The sequence below is a fragment of the Maylandia zebra genome, linkage group LG6 (genome assembly GCF_041146795.1).
Source record: "Maylandia zebra isolate NMK-2024a linkage group LG6, Mzebra_GT3a, whole genome shotgun sequence".
Classification (NCBI taxonomy): Eukaryota; Metazoa; Chordata; class Actinopteri; order Cichliformes; family Cichlidae; genus Maylandia; species Maylandia zebra.
This window is the reverse complement of record NC_135172.1, coordinates 30,953,502-30,977,410: the sequence shown is the minus strand read 5'-3', so window position 1 is coordinate 30,977,410 and position 23,909 is coordinate 30,953,502. Positions and strand designations below refer to the sequence as shown.

Below are 23,909 nucleotides of genomic sequence, written 5' to 3'. Positions count from 1 at the left end.
TACATGGAAAAACATTTACAGTTTACACGAACGAAAATTTAACATCATTGCAAAATAATAAAATAAAACTGATCAGACACATCCAGAAATGCAGGTGCGTCAGCTGCAGAATTACTCCTTACTGCTTTGAAATTGGCAACAGCTTGATCTGTTAATGGTTAACAAATTACATAGTAATGAGAAATATTTCAGTAGTAAACTAGTCTTTGAACTTGTTGAATTACTATGCAAATATGACTTTGGTCCAAATACAAAGCAACTACTGCAAAATGTAGTTCACTATTCCTTAAGACTGATTTTTGAATGGGTACAAAGTAATGTACACACATTGCTATTAAAATCACAGGATTGTAATGTAGAATAAGCAGCTTGTTTGCTAATGAATAAGCTACCAGACAGTGCAATGAAGCATGCTGCATATTTGTGTAGGAGTTGGAGTAAATGACCTCTATGCATATGAGTGTGGTGAGGGGGCAATGGACAGCTGCAGTAATAATGTAATTTTACAATTACTCTATTCTGAGTACTTTACTGAAGTACAGTTTTAATGTACTAAAAGTTTTATAAGTGTTTCTAAATTCTGCTTGTAGCCCACTGTTATGTATCCACTATTATGTATTTCTTATTTGGTATTTTGGCTACGGTTAGGGTGCTATTGCACTCCAAAATATTTATTTCAAAGCTTTAGTTATTTATTATTTTTTACTTTATGATAAATAGATTTATGTCTATTTATATAATAAGCTATATTATAACATCCATTATTATGATGCACATGTAAGAGATGGATGTATTTTCTGGTTATAAAAAGTGAAGCTAATTCAGAAATACATTAAACCTGTATTCTTTTAATGGCCTGCAGGGGTCGATGTATGTAAATTAACCTTGAAGTTCATTTTGTAAATAATGGTCAGTCTAAGAGTTAGGAGGATTATTGAGAATTCAGTTGATTTAAACCTTGCTACTCACATCAGGTTTCAAAACACTATGATATTCATGGCTGCATGTGAGCACCACTATATTTATTTCTGATCAAGTAAATGATCTTTGTCACCCTCTGCCACCAAATGGTGATTGTATCACAACAAGCTCTAAATGTAAGCTAAAAGGTATGTTTGTATGGGACAAACATTAAATATGCACACACACAAAGTGTGACGTTTAATGGTTTGGCAGTAATCATGTGAAGAACAAGAAAAATGTATTTGATTTGAATGACATCATCCCAACTCCCTTGTAAAGTAAATACAATAAGCATAAATGGAAGCTATTTTTTCTTTTTTGTAGGAGGGAATACCTTTTTCTATACCAGTAAATATCAAAACTCTTATTTAAGCTGTCATTTCATTAGGGACAGCTACATAGATAGTTGCCTCACAACAAGAAGGTCATGAATTCACATCCACCATCTGACTGGGGCTTTTTTCTGTGTGGAGTTAGCATGTCCTCTCCATCTCTATGTGACTATGTTTCAAAATTTAAGAAGTTCAGAAAAGAAACTATGACACAGGCTGAACTTCATAACATCCCAGCCTCAAGAAACACATGCAAAAGAATTGGTACATTGACCAAAGTTACAAGGAGTAAAACTAATTTCCATTTTTAAGGAACCAGTATTATTTCGGTTAGTTTTTGTGTATGTGGAGACTTTGACAAGAACACATATACTGACACCGCCCCTGCTTCTCGGGCTCCTGTTCTTTCAGGCCCGTGTCGGGGGGTCCTAGCTCCGCCCCTGGTTTCTTCAAGGATGTTGGAAGCAGAAAGAGGGAAGTAGTGACACGCTGTTGGACACTAACCCACAGTATCGTTGCATTTCGGATATATTCTCTCTGCTAATGAATTATAATCTAGGCATTTCTTCCTGGAGGTGAGTGGAATAGCACTCTACAGCTCTTTTATTTGTTTTTGTGACGCTGCAATCGCTAAAACTTAACTTAGGGTCGGGGGTCAACGGTCATTATTAATACGCTTTTAATATGAAAGCACCTAATAGCTCAGTATAAGGTGTACTAATGCTGTAATATTTACTGTTTTTTTTGTATGCGATCCTAGATGAGTCAAAGCGTTTAAACAGGAACAAACAGCACTGCTAATAATGACATTTCCAGTGTCGGCGTTAGCTTCCAACGGTCGTTTACATCTAATGTTAGAGTAGCGGCTGAAAGCACGCCTCGGCAAGCCCTTTGTTGCTCTGCCTGTTGGGACAAGTGCATATGAATGCAATTAATCCTCTTGGATTTTCTCATGTTCTCCCTCTAAAGTTAATCGTAGTCGCCGTGTGCCGAAAAATTGAATTTGCCGTAAGCCTTACACCCCTCCCATTTATTTTTCGTGGAAGGTAAGAGGTGGGTTTGACACACCATGTTTCCCCGGAATGACAGGAACGGACGGTTTCACATGAAAGTATGACACAACTAACGTGAAACCATTTGTGTGTCACTGCTGATTTTGAAAATGTGTGTTTCCATTTGTTAGTTTTTACCAAAACAGAGGCAGGGCGGTGAGTTATTGAAATGCTGATTAGAAGTTAACCAAGTCACAACAGGTAGGAATAGTTGCGTTCAAGTGTCAGTGTACTTAAAGTTAAAACCAAAGACTGTATATAAAAGACGTTGCACACTGGTTTGGAGTCTTTTTGAAGGCTCAGTATTAAGCTGTGTTAATCTTTTGAAGCCACATGTGACCATATTTGGGAGAGATAGTGGCATGTTGCGGTATCCTCTAGCTAGCGGGCTTGGTTAGCAATCTGCATCTATTAACTGTACCACAGACTTGCAAATCTGCTGCCGCCAGACTAACAAAACTCTACAATTTCACGCACAGAGAAGCAGAAACTTTCTGGACAGTTTGCACAAACACTCAGAGGTTCAGTTTGTTGACCCAAAGCCTGCCAGACAGCAGCCAGCTTCAGTTTCCTGTGTTGGGACACCTGTCATTTAAAGTGGCTACACCTTTAACTCCAGCATTCAGTTGGACATGTTTAAAAGAGAAAAAAAAAACACTATGGTTTTGTGTTTAGGTGGGAAACTGTCAGTAGAGGCCAAAACAGGCTTTATACCTCGCAGTAAGCATGGTTTTTAATGCTGTACAGTTGGACATGTTAATGTGGGAGTCTTTTGGGACGCTCTTCTGGAGCCAGCTGGATGTGCCCATTAAAGGAACCACAGTTTTTAGGACTTCCTGTGTTTTGTTTGTTTCCCTCCTTATGCACTGTAGAGCAGGGTCGTATTACAGGAAGCATGTTCAAAAAACTTTTTAAGAATAGACTTGAGAACCTTTGAGAACTTTCAGAAAGGCTAATCACAGATCAATCATCTTTGAGTATGACAAACATTTTTTTCCATCCGTGTGACCAAAAACAGCACAACAAATAAATAATCCTTAACCAGTAAGTTATTCTAAAGCTTTGACAGATAAGGTTGTTTTTAAAGAGTGATTGTTACAGTCCAAAAATATTTACAGTGGAGGGAAACTGGCTGACAGCTGCAGTACTGTCCATAGAGTCACATACTTAGAAACATGGAGGCAATTTATTCTGAGCTGATCATAAATCTGCTATGTAATTGCTTTCTCTGTCCATATAGACTGACAACTGAAGTATTGTAAAAGCGATCAGTTAAATATTTTAAAGAACGTTACGAATGAGAAAATGAATCGGAGGGTCAGTCAGCTGATTTGGGTGCAGCAGGAGGGGAGGAGTCAGAGAGAAACTTAGACTATGTTGACAAAAATCTGCCAGTGAGCAGATTTAGTTCGCAGAGTCTGTTACCTTGGTTACTAACTCAGAGTTTAAGTTAACTCTCTAGAACAGAAAATGTGGGTTTTCCATTAACTTATGGTTAACAAATTCAGAGTTGTTTGTTAAACCTACTTCCTGGAATTAAGTCCTGGGTTATCATAGGACACACAAAGCTCAGTGTGATCTCAAGTGGGCTAAAGCTATAATTTAATAACCTATATGGGGGGGGGGAGGAAACATATCCCTCTAAATTTCTTTGAGAACATTGTAAAGAAGTACAGGAACATCAATGGGGGAAAAAAGAGGCAGCTTTAAATAATAGATCTCAGGTTTTGACACATTCATTTACTGTCAATACATTTTTACTATGATATGTACACAGTGGAGCTATACAGGCACAAAATCTTCACATATAGTGGATTTGTAAATATAGAACAATAGCATTTTATGTCTTTATGTTTCAAATAATGTGTCTAGATCCAAAAATACTTTGTTACTTCTTTATAGTAATCCAGGCACCAACACTACGACAGAAATATCAGTTTTACTGAAAAACATGACATAATTAATGACTGAACACAATGCAGAGCCATCCATGGTGCTGAACTGGACCTTCTGGAGGGCTACGTGTTTGACATCGCTCTTGTAGAGAGTTGTCTACTCTGTTTTTGTTACTAAAAAGAGCATTGAACCTTCTCTGATTCACTGGTTGGAGGCAGAAAGCCGTGTAGACGCAAACACATATCAAGCACATGTTGATTAATGTCGAGACAAAAAAGTGTTGCAGATATACTTTAGTTATACTCAGTGGAGGTCTTCTCTTTCACCGCCTCTTACTGCATATTTGTTTAATGATGGTTTGCAAGTAGTTCGAAGCATCACGGTTACTTCAGGAGCTAATTTTAAAATTGAAATTTAGTGTAGCGTCATTGTCACCCACCCCTGATATGTGGGAGGGAGGTGGGTGATATGATCAAAATGATCACTGCAATAAGTATCACATCATCACACAGTTTGACTTTAAAGTCATGTAATGAAATCATTATGTTATATTGCTCACCCCAGCCTCACTGACATCACAGGATGAAACTGAAACCTGTATTAGCTCTGCATCTCTGTGTACAACATGAAATAAAAAGAGAATTATTGCGGTATATGCTTATTACATTAACTTTCTACTAACTTTATGCAATCATGAAGGAAATTCAGAAAAAAGAGGAAATTCACTGGCACATAAACAGGCACAGAAGGCACGGTGTTTCCATGTAATGGCTAGCAAACAGCTGTTTCTGTGTGGTTGGAGTCATGTGATGTTTGCACCAGTTTCACATTTGTCACCTCTTTACAAAAGAAAACTGTAGCCTAGTTTCATTCAGAAAGTTCATCTTACTTGTTTGACAGCCTCCCACAGAAAAAAGCCAAAAATGTCACATGTCCCCGTTTTTATCAATCAGCAATAACACAAAAGGATCTAAGCTCAAGTTTAACAAGTCAAAGGTCAGCAAATTCGTTTATTTTACCTTCAGAAGTCATGCCATTAATCTGCTTAGCTTTACTTCTCAAAAAGTACACAGTTTTGTTGGACGTTATGGGATATGCGTTATCTGCGTGTTCTGCTTTTACTTGTTTGTCAAACTGATTTTAAAGGTTCTTAATTGATGACGTATTGATCCTATGTTGGGTGGCATATACTCCAGCCCTGAAAATAACATGTTTTAACACTTCAGACAAGGATCACTGTCAAACCAACTAACCTTAACCTGTTTCCACAGCGAGTAATCCAAACTACGCAGTGGCATTTTAATAACTGTCCTCGTGTTGTGGATGGTCTAATCTCAAAAGTTTTCTTGGTTCAGTTTTGTCTGTTTGGTTTCAGCCAGAGACACAAAAACTCTGCCAGCTCTGCCAAATTAACTTCTTTGTGACAAGGGAGCAATGAAAAGTAACTTCTTCTTTTAGCGTGACTGAGCAGTGTCGGAAGTTTTAACTTTTAGAAATAGTTCAGTTAGAAAATGAGATATCGTCTTTAGATGGAAACAAGCTGTTAGGTTCTACCTCCGTTGAACCTTACGGGGTTTCTTTTCATGTGAAACTGTGATTGTCAGATACATCTGCTCAGAGGTTTAAGTTTTCATTTTTTGTTACTTCCCCATTTGTCAAACCACAGTCCTCTTTTTCTCTCAACAACAAAGGCTGGAAAAGATACCATTCATTTCCATGCATTTATAGTGGTAAGTATGGAAAGCCCTCAGCTTGTCCTTTTGTTTTTTGGGGGTCTTCCATGATGTTATCTGTTTTCAGCTAAGAACACACCCAGAAAATGGTAAGCCCCTTTAAAAAAAACAAAAAAAAAACCCAAACAAACAAAAAAAACCCACCCACTTAAGTTACGGGAGTATCAAGCTACTGGCTCATATGCTGGGATTTTTTTTCCTCCATGCCAAACCTCATTCCACAATGCATGACATTTTATCTGAAAATATGGGAACGTTCTAGGAATGCTTTGAAATCCAAAGACGCGTAAATCTGCAAAAAAGCTTTTTGTTGATAATGTAGAAGTCTTCAAAGTGCAGAGGAGTCCATGTCCACTTTGCATATTTATTGCGGCATTGAAAAGCTAATTTCCTTCCACATTTCATGCCAGTTTCAGAGGGGAGACAAAATGTCCTCACTCATATTCTGTCTCTGGCACTGCAGCAGCAGATTTGCGACTGCTTCATCTGTTTCGCTTTTTTTTTTTTAAAAAGGCAAGCTGGGCTAGCTGAGAGGAATTTATCTGGCAAAAGCCTTACGCTAGCAGTTTTCTGAGTGTCGCATTTCAACATTCACATGTGTCATGTGTTGTTTTGTGTAAGATTAGTTATTCATGTTAAGGATTGTAAGGAACTCATGGCGTGGGCCAAGGCTGTAGCTGCAGCATTGCAAAGCTTGCTGGTATGCAAGTTTGGGCATGAAGACTCTTGGAAAAGGTGCAGCGTTTTAGATGCGTTAGGTCACAGTCAAGGTGCTTCTCAAACGTGCTTATCATCTTCTAATGGATCTGAAATGGAACGATTGATCTGTTTTAGCCACCAAAGTGCTATCATCGTCAGCCAAAGAAATGTAATGGTATTAGTAAAGATTTAAGGTTTTGTTTAGAGCCAGTCATCATCAAGAGGTATTGTGGTTGGAAGCGAAGAATGAGGGGGCAGTTTTGATTGTTGCTCTCACTCTTTGGAGACGTACAGACACCACTGAAACTCGCACACTCTCCTACGCCTTCAGTAGCACTCAACTGTTGTGCCTGCTGGCATAATGACTGTCGGCTCAGTCATGATGAGTTTTAACCCTACACACCTAGCAACAGTAACAATCAGACCTCTTCTATAAAAAAAAGCCAAGAGAATCTCACTTCAAAAGAGTCCTCTGCTTTAACATTACATTAAAGGTTTTTGTTAAAGCAGAGTACTCCTTTTTATTTTGACAGGTGCATTTATTAGACATTCAGAAGCACTGGGTGTGCACCATGGTAAATGGTAAATGGCCTGTATTTATATAGCGCTTTACTAGTCCCTAAGGACCCCAAAGCGCTTTACATATCCAGTCATCCACCCATTCACACACACATTCACACCATCCACTATGCTGAGCCACTTTAATGCCATCTGACTCTTTCGGTGCTTCTCCTTTTTTGGTTACATTTAGTAAGCTTATTTTATTTGTCTTCATTCCATTAAGTGATTTACTGAGGTCCCTTTTATTTTGTTCTACTTAATTTTCTTTCCCACATTATTTATTTTTATTTAAATTTTTTTTAAGGGTTTTGCACAGACTGCACTTTTCCCTGTCTTATTCCACATGACTGAATACTCTGGACTGGATTCTGGCTTTAACAGTGGAGTTTGGGAGGTCACTCTCTTGCTACATTTATATCTTCTCCCATCCACAGACATGTACGTGCTGCGGGACATAAACAAAACTCGATAATGATGAGGATAGATTGCAGCATGCACTGCAAGATTATGACTTCATTCTTTGCTAAGGATGCTGTAATCTACTATATTCCTTCTAGCATGTAGTTGTTTGTATTCACGCTGTCACATATTATAAAACCTTTAAGGCAGCGGTCTCCAACCTTTTTTGGGCCACGGACCGGTTTATGCCCGACAATATTTTCACGGACCGGCCTTTAAGGTGTCGCGGATAAATACAACAAAATAAAACTAGTACCGGTACCGAAAAAAAAGATTTATTCATAACACACGTGAAAAGACCCAGGAAAACCGAGTTAACGATAAAAACGATAACAAAATAACGCTGAAAACCGATTTAAAAACCCTGAAAACTATACATTTCACACCTGAGCCTCAACTCTCGCGGCCCGGTACCAAACGACTCACGGACCGGTCCGAGGCCCGGGGGTTGGAGACCGCTGCTTTAAGGTATGCTGCTGGCTGCTTGCCAGGTTGTTGTGAGTCTTTTTCACAGTCCTTTCGTTATCGTGTCTAGTCATTCGTTTACAGCACGGTGTTTCTTTGCCATCTCTGTTTGACCAGACACAAAGGCTCCATTAACAAGCCTAGATAGGATGGAAATATATTTTCATAAGCAGCATGTTCTTTTTTTATGAGTCCTTTACTTTGGATTCTTGATTGTTTGGAAGAATATTTAAAAACACTCTATATAGACTATAACAAGTCTATATAAATATGTGGCTGTGAATTTAGGAATCTAATCCCAAATAGCGTGTTGTTTAGAGTCATGTTTGCATACATCTGCCCAGCAGTATAGATGTGCTGATTGTGTAACTGAGTGGAGTAAAGAATATGACTGCTGCCGTTGATGTTCAGCACCTTTAACAGACAAAACTTTGTCCCATTTCTCCTTCCAGTTGCCTCAGCTTTCAGAAGTTAAAGGGCTGAAGTAATAACACCCCTGTATTTGCCATAAAATGTTGAATGGAAACCATTAAATGTGAGAATTAGAAGGCAAAGTTTGGACTGATAAAGGTCAGCCAGTGAGTCAGTCTCTTTCTGAGAAGTGAAGAACTGTTCTGACCTGATGAAATAATACTAATAATAACAGATGATGAATATATATACCACTGTACCATTTCTTGACGGTCAGATTATTGTCTGGTTTAGACACCAGGCCTGAGGTAACACTTGGACAGCACATGAATGTTTTTCTAACTATCTAGCCACATATTCTAGTTAACTGATTTCATACACACTGTTCTGTCTGAGCCATCACATATGGCTCAGGTGGTCAAGCGGGTCATATACCAATCAGTGGATTGATCCTTGGCTCCTCCTGTCAATGTGTTGAATTATCATTAGGCAAGATGCTGAACCCCAGGTTAAACCCAAAAGAGGTTTTGGCCATGCCCCAATGGACATTCACCAGATGTCTAAACTTTAAAATTGAGGTTTAATTTGCTAAAACCTAAAATAAATAAATAAAAAAGCCTAGAAATGACAGAAAAATGTTTATACTTCTGTTAAGTAAGGCAACAGAGACCCTGTGCCTTAACTTTATTCAGCTCAGTCATGACAACCCCAGTTGCTGGTTTTTACCAATGAAAAACATGAAATTGTGCTGAAACAAACCAGCCCGACGCCTAATTGCAGCTACCACCAGGCAAACAGTTGTTCTTTTGCGCTGTCAATGTGTATGTAGAAATGTTGGATGATGTCTGATTGCACCATATCAGCTAATGTAATAACATAAGATTCAGATGTAGTGTGCGTCGTTTTCTATCGGCATGTAATTATCTTTTTTACCCTGTTTTCATTTAGAGCTACAGCCAGCATAAATACACAATGTTAATGTTACAGTCCAGGCTTGCAGTGTTGGTGTAGACAAGTCCCACATACAAATTGGCACTTGGCAGAGTTGTCCACGCTCTTAATGATGATGTGAGACGTAGTCTGTGCGAGGGTGTGAACTTTTTTCTTTTTTTCTTCTTTGACTTCAACCCTCAAAGCTGTTCTCAGCTTAATAATGAAATAAATTACAGTTTGCGTTATTATTCATTTCTCACTCGTCATTGTACCGATGTCTCATAATATGATTCACACTTGTTCTAAGCCTTTTAGTTCTTGCATGTGTGAAATTATGGATTTTAGATTTGTGTCCATGCATATTTATTCTTTTCTGATGTGTGTGGCATGTTGCAGAGGTTAAGGACTGTTCATTAGCAAACTGTAAGAGCTCACATTTCAGTGAACAGTTTTGCACCAGTGCACTCCTGTTTATTTGCAAGTATTCTGAAGACAAATGTGTTTAAGTAGAACAGTAGAATTGCTTTTTGCATGCGTGCCTGTCAAGTTTTACGTGCATGTGTAAGGCTTGATGTTAAAAAAGAACTTATGAGGCAGTAATGTGGGTTAGTTCCTCATTTAGCCTCCAAGTCAGTGCTGGGAACAGCAGCTGTTTCTTCTGCATGCTAATTTGACAATATAAGTGCAAATCATAAAATAACTCAATGTAAAGCATATAAGGCAGTTTTGGAGTAGGGTTTGTAATTAAAAAAAAAACAGTGTCTTTATATAATAGAAGTAACAGAGAAGTAAATTCACAAGTCTTTATGACAAAAAGTAAAGCGTAATTGTGCATCTTAGGTCTTAACTCATGTTGGAAGCTCAACCATGTGACATGATCACTGGCTCACTCAAGGCTATTATCAAGATTAAATACTTTTCTGAGAATAATCACTCCTCCACTATCGTGCTTAGAGTTTTTCCTGCCTTAAATTGGAACTTGCCGTGTAAGCACCATTAGTCCAAATATAGTGAAGGCAGAGATGGGGAAAAAGACTAGTAGTATAGTTAGTACTTCGAGCCTTCGAGAAGGCTCACCAGCGCCTCTTCTTCTTGAGGACTCTGAGGAAGAACCACCTGTCCTCAGACATCCTGGTGAACTTCTATCGCTGCACCATCGAGAGCATCCTGACCAACTGTATAACAGTCTGGTACGGGAACTGCTCTGCCTCGGACCGGAAGGCGTTGCAGAGGGTCGTGAAAACTGCCCAGCGCATCGCCGGAGCACCACTTCCTGCCATAAAAGACATCTACAGGAAGCGGTGTCTGAAAAGGGCTGGGAAAATCATCAGAGACCCCAGTCACCCATCACATGGACTCTTCACCCTCCTGCCCTCTGGGAGGCGCCACAGGAGCCTCCGGACTAAGACCACCAGGTACCGGAACAGCTTCTTCCCCACAGCTGTCAGACTCCTGAACTCTGCCTCCTGACATCTGACCCACGTTAACTCATGGACTGAACATACACACACACACACAATGGACAACTGTACCCTCAAACACACAATAATAACATGGAGTGAACCACCACTCACAACCACTAGCACTTTATATAGCCTCTGTAGAAATTATCCACACCCTCACTTACCTTAACTGCACTACTGTATAGCTCTGTGTAAACAATCATTCTGTACATACGATATTTTTTAATCCTACAACTGTTTACAACTTGCATAGTTCCCATTTCTGTATAGCTGTATATCTCAGATTCCTGTAAAGTTATTTATTTCATATTCTGTATAGTTTTTCATATTTATATCCTGTCCATATCCTGTACATAGCTTGTACTCACTACAGCCTGTACATACTTATAGTTATAGAATATTCACAACATACTTCATACCGTGTACATTATAACATAATAGACCCATTTCTGTAATATACTTACATATCTATATTATTGCTAATATATACTGTAATATATCTATATCACTAAGCACTTCTGGATGGATGCAAACTGCATTTCGTTGCCCTGTACCTGTGCATGTGCAATGACAATAAAGTTGAATTCTATTCTATTCTATTCTTCTTTAGTTCAGGCTACATTCACACATTCATATGGTGCTTTATTCCTTATTCTGGGGGCAACCAAGAACACTTGGAGGAATTGGTGATTGAAAGCCGTCTTCTGATTATTGCCATGCTCTTATGCTTGGTTACCTTACTTAACAAAAGTCAGCTACTGCGGCTGAGTAATCAGTCCTGTTATATTCAAGTAAAGTCAGGTTTAATTGCTGGTGCATTGTCTGTATTGAATTATCTCTACACACAAGTCCACATGGTTGCAAAAAAAATAAAATAAAAAATCAGACACATAGAGGTCAGGATGAAGCTTTACGATCTTTGTTCTGTTCTGTTTGTTTCTTGGACCCAAATGGACTTGAGCAGACCTGTGGACATGGAGACTATGACACGCCTTTTAAAACCATTTTGCACACCTGGTAGATATCACTGAACTGTATGATCAGAGACATTTGGAGGATTTATTGGCCAATAACTCACAAGGCTGAGTCTTTGAGTGGAATACAATTCAGTCAAATGATATATGCCTTGCACAGTCGATCTGAGCAGTGATGACACATATTCATTACAGTCTGCCTATTGTGCAGATAACATTATCAAGCTGTCTGCAGTCAGGAGCCAGCAGTCAACTCAGATTTCACATTTGTCTTTAGCTCATAGCTCCACTACTTGATTGGATGTAGTGGCATGGCACTCTGGTAACTCCTGCTGCTGTCAGTACTCACTATGTGCATCCATGAAGCAAATGTAAGGCTTGTGCAACTACTACTAAGTTCCTCTGGTTAGAATGCTTAAAATGGAAATGTAGAAAAACAATTCTGGGCTTGGTACTTGCAACATTGAAGTCAACCCAGTTCAGCAAGCTTCTGCTTTTTCTCCACACAGTAAACACCAAGAACATTGTTTTTACTGCTGTGGAGGCACACAGAATCGATTTTGTTTTTCCAACCATTCCCCTGCTTCAGATATGCCAAAAATACACACTGAGTTGCTGCCAAAACACGTAGTAGATATTTTGTTTTTGTGGTTTTATATTTTATATTATACATAGACTAATGTTTCCCTTTTGTTGTCCTCTTGTTGGCCAAGTGCAGTTACCTAAACATAATTTTTATATAAGTACACAATCTTCATAGAGAGCAATAGCAATGTTGCATTTTCCATCTTGCAATAATTTGGGTTTTTATTAGCTTGTTAAAACGTGTTTCCATATGTTCACAGTCATCAGGGGATGTAAGTGCATGCACACACATGCATCTTTCAGGGAGACTTGAGCAGACTTGAAATAGTGTAATTGGAAGGACTATTATGCACAGCTGTCCTGTTGCACATCCAAAACCAAGTATAATTCCATTCGAAGTCAGCAGACTAGCTGATGAGCTCCCAAATTACAGCAATAGACTCACAGGAGCAGATGAAGTTGAACTAACTCCTACTTACAGCACATTGAGAATGCTAACAGGTTTGCAAGCATGGGTTTCGGATTTGACTTTTGGGTCACCTCCAAACCTCAAAATCAGGAAGAAGTACCTGAAAATCTCCTGAGGCTGACTTTAGTGTGGTGGGAACCACAGCCTTTGTGATGCATAGTAATTTGAGACACTGGATCCAGCGTGGGCAATGCCTTAACTAGAAGGTCAGCAGTTTGCTCTCTTTCTCCCTCTCTTATCTGTACCAGTAGTGCAGTCTAGGTTTTTGGGTCTTTGCCATAGTCCGATCATCCTGTCAACCCCCCTGTGCGATTTCCAGTAAATGATACTACAGAATTGCTGCCAGGTCAGAGAATGGGACTGAGGTGGATGCTGCATGGCCCAAATACAGAAAACACAACACTGGTGAGAGAGCACACAGTGGGAGTTTATTTCTCACTTCCAGAGAGAGAACGTAGACTCCACGTGAGAGCGTTGTGTAATAGTAACTATAAGTGGACAGATATAGCCTGAGCAGCTAAAATGGCATTCATTAATAATATTTAACCTGACTCTTAACTTCTGTCTTTTGTCCTGTAGTTATTTTTCAGTCCCCTCCTATATTAAAAAAATGCTCGCCTTCCATCCCACTTTCACCTTCACCAGTTCTATTAAGGTCTAATTTGTAATCAGAATAACAGACAGATACTGGCTCTTTCGGTTTTCTTATGATGGTCATGATAATAGATGACTCATGCATTTCATTTTCAGTGCAGGGGTAATGACATAAACTTGCGTGTGTGGCCAGACAGTTCTGTGTTGCAAGAGTCTTTGCATGCATATGTGCCATGGATGTCAACATGAAACCATAGTGAGGTTAATTCAAATGAATATAAATCTAGTACTGATAGAGTTGCAACATAAATTGGTAGATGATGAATTATATTTTTTATTTATTTAAGTAATAACCAGTATGACTTATTAGTATTAGACTAGTCTAAGAGTCAAGTGGCTTAAAGTCCCATTGGACGCTTAGGAAACCAATCCTTGGTTTCTGTTTAGTTTTTTTGATTTTGTTTGTTTGTTCTGATCATTGGTGGGGAACTCTGGTTAAATATCAATTTGACTTGCCAGCTATTGCTGATTGGTGACCATTGTTGATCACTGAGATCAGTGGAATCCCTAAGTTGCTGTGCAAAGCGAGTGTGGCATAAAATGAAACTCATCATCTTTCCTCATGTGGACCATGAATGAGATCAGTGGGTTTGATCAGTGGTTGTTGATCAATGGTCGTGACAATTTGCATATTAATGATCAAGAAACTGACCTCACAGCCTATAGTTTACTCAGTGGGCTACGTTCAGTCATTGTGCAAATGTAGTGTTTATAAGGTTGGGGAAACCTGCAGTCAGCTGAGAATGAAGAAGTCACTTGGATGACTGACAAAATGTTTCTCCCACTGAAAACGCTACGTCCAGATGAAGAGAATCATCCTTTTGGGATTTACTTACCTGGAGGATTGCACATGCATTAAGATGCTGTGAATGAGGTTTAACAGGTAGAGAGAGTGTGCCTTGTGTGCGTCTGCAGCCCATACATGTTGCTAAAACTAGACAGTGTACCAAGAATACGCGGAGGACAGGCCTTACACTGGGGGAAACTGAACCATGATGACACCCCTTCAGAGGACCATGTGACATCACTCACATGCACATTCATCCCTGCTGGTCAATGGTCAAGTAGGGAGCAGTTAGGTGAGGCATTGAATTATTAGACCCTAGAGAGGCAAAGATGTGTCAGTACTTTCCATATCATGTGACAAACTGCTGATTATGTCATTGTGGTCATTGTCCTTTCCTCAGCGAATCTACTCCCCCTCCAGTTGTCTTTCTTGTGGTTTATTCTTGTTGTTCTGTGGAAGCAAACAGTTTTATCTTACATCTTACTTGTTTCTTATTCAGTTCCAACCTGAACAGCTGGCTTTTGATTTGTATCACTGTTTCAGTTTTTATAGAAACATATCTGCAACATGAAAGAAGGAATGCACATGGATTTGAAAGGGAGGCTTCTCGGTGCTTTAGAAAATATGCTCTGATGTCATTGCTTCTGGTTAGAGATGGACCGATCCGATATTACGTATCGGTATCGGTCCGATACTGACCTAAATTACTGGATCGGATATCGGAGAAAAATAAAAAATGTAATCCGATCCATTAAATATCACGAAAGCACCTCACAAAACTTGCAACACACCGTAACTCACCTCAGGTTAGCACGTCGGAGCAGTATGCATCACGTGATAGAGCGGCTGTGGCATGCGGGACCTGTCGGTGGTCTGGATAGCATTTGGAGCTTCGCTAGCAACCCGGCATTTCATCTCCGACAAAGTTATCCCCGAGAGAAGTAAAGCAAGTGTGTAAGTCCATCTCTGAATGTTTGTAAAGCATTCCTGCGTTAAGCTTAACAAACGATATATGGAGCGACTGCCTCTTCTTGCTGCTACTTCAATCATGAAACTGCTTAACGATCAGCTGATCGGCTTTTCTGTCGCGAGTCCGTGTCTCTTGTTTGCTTTTGGCCCACTTTGCACCAGAAAGAGGAAACCAGCGGCTGAACAACAGCAGCACGTTTAAGCTTGATAAGCTGTTGTTAGAATGTATTTAATATTACTTTCTACTCGAGGATCTTTTTCTACGTAGCTGACGGCTGGTAACTGTGCAGGGGCGGATCTAGCAAAGTTTAGCCAGGGGGGCCGATAGGGCATTAACAGGGAAAAGGGGGCACAAAGACATACTTTTCTTTCTTATTCTCATTTAAAATGTCTAGCTTTTAATAAATAATTATCTGACAGCCAAAGTTTTAATTTGATGCAAAATGAATAGAAGTCCATTATTGTATATAGTAACTATTAAGTCTAATATATACCCTAGTAAGCTATAGTACTTTTTCCTTTGGGAAGGTACCATCTGTGCAGTCTGCAATTTTGTTGAAGAAAGATGTTGAATCTATTTAATATTTCTTGAAAAATAATTGATTTCTGTGCATTTTTTTTTCACACTGCATCAAATTAAGGTTGATTACGGCGATTAAGCATCATGAGGTGGAGCGTGAGGGGTGGTTCCCTATTTTTTTATTTTTTTATTTTTGTTGTTGCTGGGAGTTGGAACCCTATTAGTTAGGTTGCTTAATATTTATGCTAAGTACTCTTTAAAATACCAGAATAGGGAGGATGGTGTAGGTTTAAGTTTATTAGATTGATCAGTATTGCTGTACTATGAAATATTTTTTTTTGCATACAGGTATAACAGAATAGCTTTAGTGTAGTTGTTGTTTTAAACTTGAGTATGAACTTATACAAAATGCAGCAAGATATTTAAAAAACAGTTTTGTTGATTAAAAAACACTATATCGGATTCATATCGGTATCGGCAGATATCCAAATTTATGATATCGGTATCGGTATCGGACATAAAAAAGTGGTATCGTGCCATCTCTACTTCTGGTTGAGGTAAAGGCTTTCACACAGCTAGAGAAGATCATAGGGTTTCATAACGTGACTAAATTAGTTTCATATATGATCTTTTTTTTTTTCTCACATGGTCTCATTCATATGACTTTGTTAGCGTTCCTGGTGCTCTCTGACAGGCAGAGAGCACAATAACCATGGTGTTAACCAATCTGTTTCTAGTAATACACCAGTTAAAATAAATTTTGATAAACCATCAAAAATGGCATATTGGTTGATGTCTTCATAGATAGATCTTCACATTTGACTTTTACTTTCATGCTCATTAACCTTCCTTTTCTATGGGAATAAAGGCAGAATAGAACCAGCTGGCAGCCAGTTGGGTCAAGTCCCCTCGAGTTGTGCTCATTGACAAAGACTCATTCAGACTGATGACAACATGCTGGCAATCTGTTTGCATTTGCATGAAGTTACAGAAGAACAAACAAGAATGCCTTTTGACATTTTGTTGAACAGGATCCGGACTTGTTTTCTTTGTTTTCCAAATTTCTTTAAAAAAAAAAAAATTGACCAACTTGAAAAGTTGGATGCCAGGATCCTTTTCTTGCTGTTGATTTCAGCTGTCATACCAACATTTCTTAACAATTGACACGGCTGTGTTATGTTCTGTTATCATAACAGAAGCTAAAATACATCTTTGTTAAATTAGCTTAAAATGATGCTCAATTGTAAAATAATGCATGTAGAGTTGCAACATAAAGTGGTGGATAATGCATTATACTTGTATTAGAGTTAGACTAGTCTAAGGCTGACGTGGCTTAAAGTCCCACTGAAGTGGCTTAAAGGACGCTTAGGAAACAAATCCTTGGTTTCTGTTTCGTTTTTTCATTTTGGTTTTTTGTGTATTTGTTTGTTTTTATATCACTATTTTTATATCACAGAGACACATCATTATAATTGAAGTTCAAGTAAATCTGCTCTCTCTGTGTGAAAGGTCCAGGGTTCAAAAAATGTTGTCAAGTGAGCTTTCAAAATGACTGTGAAGGGTGAGTGATAGTTTCAGATTTAAAAAAATACAAATGGAGTAAAAATAAACACAAAAATTAATTGGATAACAGTTATTATTACCTTGGCAGCAAGTAAAGTGTATGTGGGGGGGAAACATTGCAAAAATTAATACAATTCTTGTGTTTCTATTCTTTATATGTCGCTGTTATCCTTCTACAATCTGTACCCATATGTTTTCTAGTATGGACCCTAACAACTGCCTGCATACATTGATAAACTTGGTTAGACCCGAGTACTCCATCCATTAGCTAAATTCCTAGCTATTTCATTATCTGAGTGATTTCCAGCCCCTGCCCACTACTCTACTGAACCAGAGGCTGGATTGCCAGTAACCTCTTCTGTCTCTGGAGGGCTGAACCAGGCATTCTGTCTAAGCTTCAAATATTTAGCACACCTAATTGAGATCCGTGTTGAAATGTACACTCGTAATAACATAAAGGTATTTTAGAAATGGTGTTTTTTGTTTGTATGTGGACAGAGTAAGTGTTGCCTACACTATGGTTAGCCCTGCGCAGCCATTCCTCAGCTCTGTAGTGGAAACTAGGCCGAGCTGGTGTCAGGTTTCCATGTTGCAGCCGTTCCTGTCCCAGACACTCAGGGACTCGCATTGATTTTATAAACCACAACTCCAGGACAGCATTCAGGGCTCTGAACACCATAATGACATAATGGATGTTTTGGCCAAGCCAAGCAAAATGACATTATGTTCAGTGTGGTGTTTTATGTCTGCAATGCCTTGAATTTCTCTGGAAATGCACTGTGTAATGCTATGTGAAACACTCTGAGCTCCAGGAATAGACTGGCTGCTTGCTACACCATTAACTGAGATTTGTAAAGACAGGGAGACAAAGATAAGTAAGTTTGACGGTATAATTCAGTCCCTGTGTAGACAATAATGAGTCCTATTTCACCAGCTCCGTTCCATCAACTTGGCTAACGAAGTTGAGGATATGTCATTTGTGTCATCCGCGCAATGCAATTCAATAAATACGATTTGTTGTTAGTAAACACTGACAGTGAGACAAAGTGATATTAAAAGGAGTCATCCTGTTGGTCCTTTGAGTATTTTTCTACAGTGTGGTGTGGAGCTTTATTGATATAAGCACATAATCTCCACAGCTTACATTAACAGAAACTGTAAGTAGTGTAAATGGTTGAAGCGGCAGCTCAAAGTGACTTTCACGTTTGTTTGTTTTTGTCTGAACTAAAGTCAGAAATCAGAAATGATTCACTTTGAGACTGGCAGAAACAGCACTGCATGATTGAAAACTTTATATTGCTATTGCTTAGTCTTAATTCACATTATTTAAATTGTAAAAAAGTGTTAATTGTAGTTTGTTTTGTTTGTTTTTACATATAAAACTGAGATTGACATTTTAGAACTTGAAAATTAACTAAAGTGCATTGATTTGAAAATATCAAGTTTCTAATTATTTAGCTGTGTGTGCTGCTCTTACAACTGACAAAATTGCAATTGCATTATAAAAATATAAATACAGGTATTTGTTTTATTCTTTAATGCATGCATTAGTAGGAGAAGCTTAAGCTATTAGATCACCATTATTACATTCAATCAATAAAATAAGCTGAGAAAACAATAGCGATTACTCACCACCTCGAATGTATCATGATTAACGGAGACTATTGATCACCGTTATGTGACATCATTGTTTATCAGCTGCTTTTTCATTCGAAGTCAAAGATCTTTAATTCTTTTAGAGTCTCCTTATTGAGCAGAGTCACAGTATGACTGATTTTCTTGTGTGGTGGAGCTATCCCTCTAACTGTTTAAAAATCAATGAGCAGGGCTGCCTGTGGTCTCATAATTACATCATTTTTGCATCACTTAGTTAAAATATTTAGGTATTTAATTGTCCAAACTTTTCACTAGTGCTGTATTTCCATTTCTTTTTTCGCATTCAGTTGTTTTTGATAAATAACTCATTCATGATGTTGTATATTTCCAGAAAAGATATACACTCAACAAAAATATAAATGCAACACCTTTGTTACTGCTCCCATTCCCCATGGGATGGACGTAGAGACCTAAAATTCATTCCAGATACACAATATAACCATCCCTCCCAAACAGTGGTCACAAATCAGTCCAAATGTGTGGTAGTGGGCACATCTGCTATATTGAGATAATCCATCCCACCTCACAGGTGTGCCACATCAGGATGCTGATCTGACATCATGAGTAGTGCACAGGTGTACCTCAGACTGCCCACAACAAAAGGCCACCCTGGAATGTGCAGTTTTTTGCACTATTGGGGGTCTGGGGACCCAGAACCGGTCAGTATCTGGTGCGACCACCATTTGCCTCATGCAGTGCAACACATCGTCGCATGGAGTCTATCAGATTGTCAATTGTGGCCTGTGGAATGTTGGTCCACTCCACTTCAATGGCTGTGCGAGGTTGTTGGATATTCGTGGGAACTGGTACACGCTGTCGTATACGCCGGTCAAGCACATCCCGAACATGCTCAATGGGTGACATGTCCGGTGAGTATGCTGGCCATGCAAGAACTGGGACATTCTCAGCTGCCATCTGCCCTGAACAATGTGAACCATGATTCATCCGTGAAGCGCACACCTCTCCAACGTGCCAGACGCCATCGGATGTGAGCATTTGCCCACACAAGTCTGTCACGGCGACGAGCTGGAGTCAGGTCAAGACCCCGATGAGGACGACGGGCATGCAGTTGAGCGTCCCTGAGACGGTTTCTGACAGTTTGTGCAGAAATTGTTTGGTTGTGCAAACCAATTGTTCCAGCAGCTGTCTGGGTGGCTGGTCTCAGACGATCTTGGAGGTGAACCTGCTGGATGTGGAGGTCCTGGGCTGGTGTGGTTACACGAGGTCTGCGGTTGTGAGGCCGGTTGGATGTGCTGCCATATTCTCTGAAACGCCTGTGGAGACGGCTTATGGTTGAGAAATGAACATTCAATGCACGGGCGACAGATCTGGTTGACATTCCTGCTGTCAGCATGCCAATTGCACGCTCCCTCATTGCTTGTGGCATCTGTGGCATTTTGCTGTGAGACAAAACTGCACATTCCAGGGTGGCCTTTTGTTGTGGGCAGTCTGAGGTACACCTGTGCACTACTCATGATGTCAGATCAGCATCCTGATGTGGCACACCTGTGAGGTGGGATGGATTATCTCAATATAGCAGATGTGCCCACTACCACACATTTGGACTGATTTGTGACCACTGTTTGGGAGGGATGGTTATATTGTGTATCTGGAATGAATTTTAGGTCTCTACGTCCATCCCATGGGGAATGGGAGCAGTAACAAAGGTGTTGCGTTTATATTTTTGTTGAGTGTAGTATCACATGTATCACCTTCTTACAAAGAGATTTTACTAATAAAATGAATATTTATAACTATAAACTTAAACAAATATATTGCTTTATTTGATGTTTTGGCTAAATACATGTAATTGAAACACTCGGGAGATGTATCATTCTGCCCTGTTTTCCTCATCCTTTAAAATTACATAAGCATAAGTGACCTGAACACTTTGATGTAAGAGAAGGTTTCTCTTCTTAATACAGCACAATTTCTGTGCAAAGCCTTAAAGAATCACTTAAGAAATTGCCTTGAATCAAAAAGCAAGGAAAGCAAAAGCAAAGAAAGTTGGCAGTGTTTTTTTTCCCCTTTTAGTAGCAGATGGAACTGGAAGGGAGCCAGTTGCTGTTAGAGGCTGATTGTTTGGATAGACTGTAATGGTTTCCTTTTTTCGGTTATTGTTGGCTGTAGGAAGGAAGGCATTAGGTCCACTGCCACAGCAGAGACCTGATATAAATGCAAACAAAAGCATTTCATTTTCTAAATATGACATTTTTATTCTCTTTCTTTATGTGTCCTTCTTCTTTCTTTTTCTTCTTGACCTTACCTGGGAGGGAAAAAAATAAATAAATAAATAAATAAATATATATTATGCATGCTCATAAATCCAGTTTAAATAAAGACTCTGCTAGAGCATTCAATATTCTTTCGATATATTTCAGTACAACATTTTGTAAGTAAGCATTAATCACTATATTTATGAACAGTAATACTGAAGCCTACAGTACTGTGCCACACCTCATTATTTTATATTTTACTTCCAAGGAGCCTGACTTTCTAATTATTTTTATTTTATTTTTTATTTTTGAAGTGTTCCCCAGACTTTCTTGAAGTTTTCAGAGATTTTCTGTGGACTTTGGCTGCTTTTACATTCATTGTCAGTCCAGTCTTGTACTATTTTTGGAGCAACCTGGGTTTGTTTTTTTAATTGCACTACTTAACACGGACCTATGAATAATTCAAACATAAAAAATGAATATGCTGAGGAGGTAAGGAGAGAGGCTAACCATTAATGTCTGCAGCTATCTGTAAAACATGGTGGATACTCTGGCATGGTTTGTGGCTACATTTCAGCCAGTGGTGTTGTGGATGTTGTCAAAATTGATGGAATTATGAACACCTTCATTTTTCAACATGACAATGATCCCAAACACACTGCCAATGCAGTAAAAGCAGACCTGGACAGACAAAAACAGTGGAGCAGTATCAGTCATGGATTAGCCTCTCCCAGAGTCCGGACTTCAACGTGTTTGTCTTACACTGTATTTCCATTTATGTTTTAACCTGCCAGTAAATCTCTGCACCTACTGGAGGTTTGATGTATGGAGACTCACCGTAGACATGCATATATGCAGATTATCAAATAATAATACAAACTTTGTTTTGTCATGATTTTTTCAGCTCCAGCACTCTGACAGGATGGCATCACACGAAGGGGAGGAGCCTCCTCCGTACCAGGGCCGAACAGATAGTCGTTTAAAGAGCAAGAAGCCACCCAGCCTTGTAATAGCCATCCCTCCACCAGAAGCAGTGATGTCCCAGGTAGGCTGGTTGTGTTTTTTTTTTTACCTGACCCTGTCCTTCACTGCTTGGTATCATGCAACAGTTATTTAAATGTGTTGTCACATAACACGTAGGGTTGACATGGACCCTAACTCTGAAAATATAGACTGACTCATGAGCAGGTCTGTGCTTCTGTTGTCTCTGAAGTTTGCTGCTCTCTGTGGATTTAACACAATGAATTCTACAAGATATTAGTACATGCTAAATGAACTATCATGGATGCCTTCCGGTGGCTAGCCACTAAAAAACCGAAGTAAAAGTGTAATTTGCTAAGTGATACTGAAGAGCGTTACTGGCTGAAATCCAAATTGATGACTACTACATCTGAGCTGACGTTGATCACGGACACTACAGTCTGTCCTGCACTAGGTTAACATGGTCTACAATACTGCAAACTACCCACAAAGTGTGGTGATTTTCTTATTAGCACAGACTGGCAAACATAATACTGATATACTCTTTATGTTGTCAAAGGGTTTAAAAGGGTTTTTTTTCTCTCAATTATACAATTTTAAAATAACTTGTTTTTTCTCCCCAGAAAAATGTGTGAAAATATTTACAAATGTCTTCTCTACTCTACCATTATTTAGCTTTTGTTTTCTTGTGCTACTACTACTAGTGGCCTGTCAAGCTCCATACTCTCTCACATCACATGTAATGTAGCGAAATCTAAAAAGTGACCTGTAAAATAACTCATTGTGAATCACTCACTCCTGCGTATAGCACAAAGTTCTTCATTTAAACGGAGATAAGCAAAGATCAGCTCAATGAACACAGAATTAAAACAGAGCCAAAAAAAGCCCGAGTGTTGTGATTGTTACTGAACAAATTTCTTCAAAGAAAGGCTTTTTATTCATTTTGTGTTAGTAAAGAGCACATTCCTCTCAATCTGCTTCATAAACATGGTCCAAAAAACATGTCTGGATATTTTGTGGGTAGCTCACATGGAGGTTCAGATCAATTTTCGGTTTCACTCACTGTGCGATTATGAAAATTAATGGATGGATTAATGGGCTGATGGACTACTTCATAAATGGTTTGTAATAATCATTTGACTCAGGATGCACAGTAGAAGAAAATAAACGATGATGGGCAGTACTTTACTTTTAAGAGTTTACAACACATTAAAGCAGCACAGTGTTCCTCGATGCCTCTGTAATTGCCACTTGCTCTCGCAAGCAGGCTGTTGGCACAACTATCTGGCAGTTTGTGTAGCCCATATATTTGTAACGGCGGGCCTCATGCTAGCAACACAAACAAAGGCATTTTAGCTACACAAATTAGTTGGTGCTCAGAGTTCAACTGAGCATGTCACATTTAAACTGTTCTAAAAGGCAAGCAGTGTAATAAACATGTAAATTTGTGCTGTGGCTTTGCACTGCAGGTATTTATGCTACTAGCTTTTCCATTACAAAGACAATTTTAGATCATCCTAAATTTGGTACTGATTTGCTGCATCATGTGCCATAGTTAATACTTAATC

The 23,909-nt window shown here is 39.0% G+C and overlaps 1 protein-coding gene across 1 annotated transcript in view; it reads left to right on the top strand.

Moving 5' to 3' along the window:
* The first annotated feature begins 1,721 nt into the window (after positions 1-1,721).
* LOC101472273 (inactive rhomboid protein 2) overlaps positions 1,722-23,909 on the top strand; it is a 36,816-nt gene continuing 14,628 nt past the window's right edge. Inside the window, exons 1-2 of the mRNA XM_004539237.3 lie at positions 1,722-1,870; positions 22,265-22,405. Coding sequence (XP_004539294.1) covers positions 22,283-22,405 — 123 coding nt within the window. The 5' untranslated portion in view covers positions 1,722-1,870; positions 22,265-22,282. The remainder of the gene's footprint in view (positions 1,871-22,264; positions 22,406-23,909) is intronic.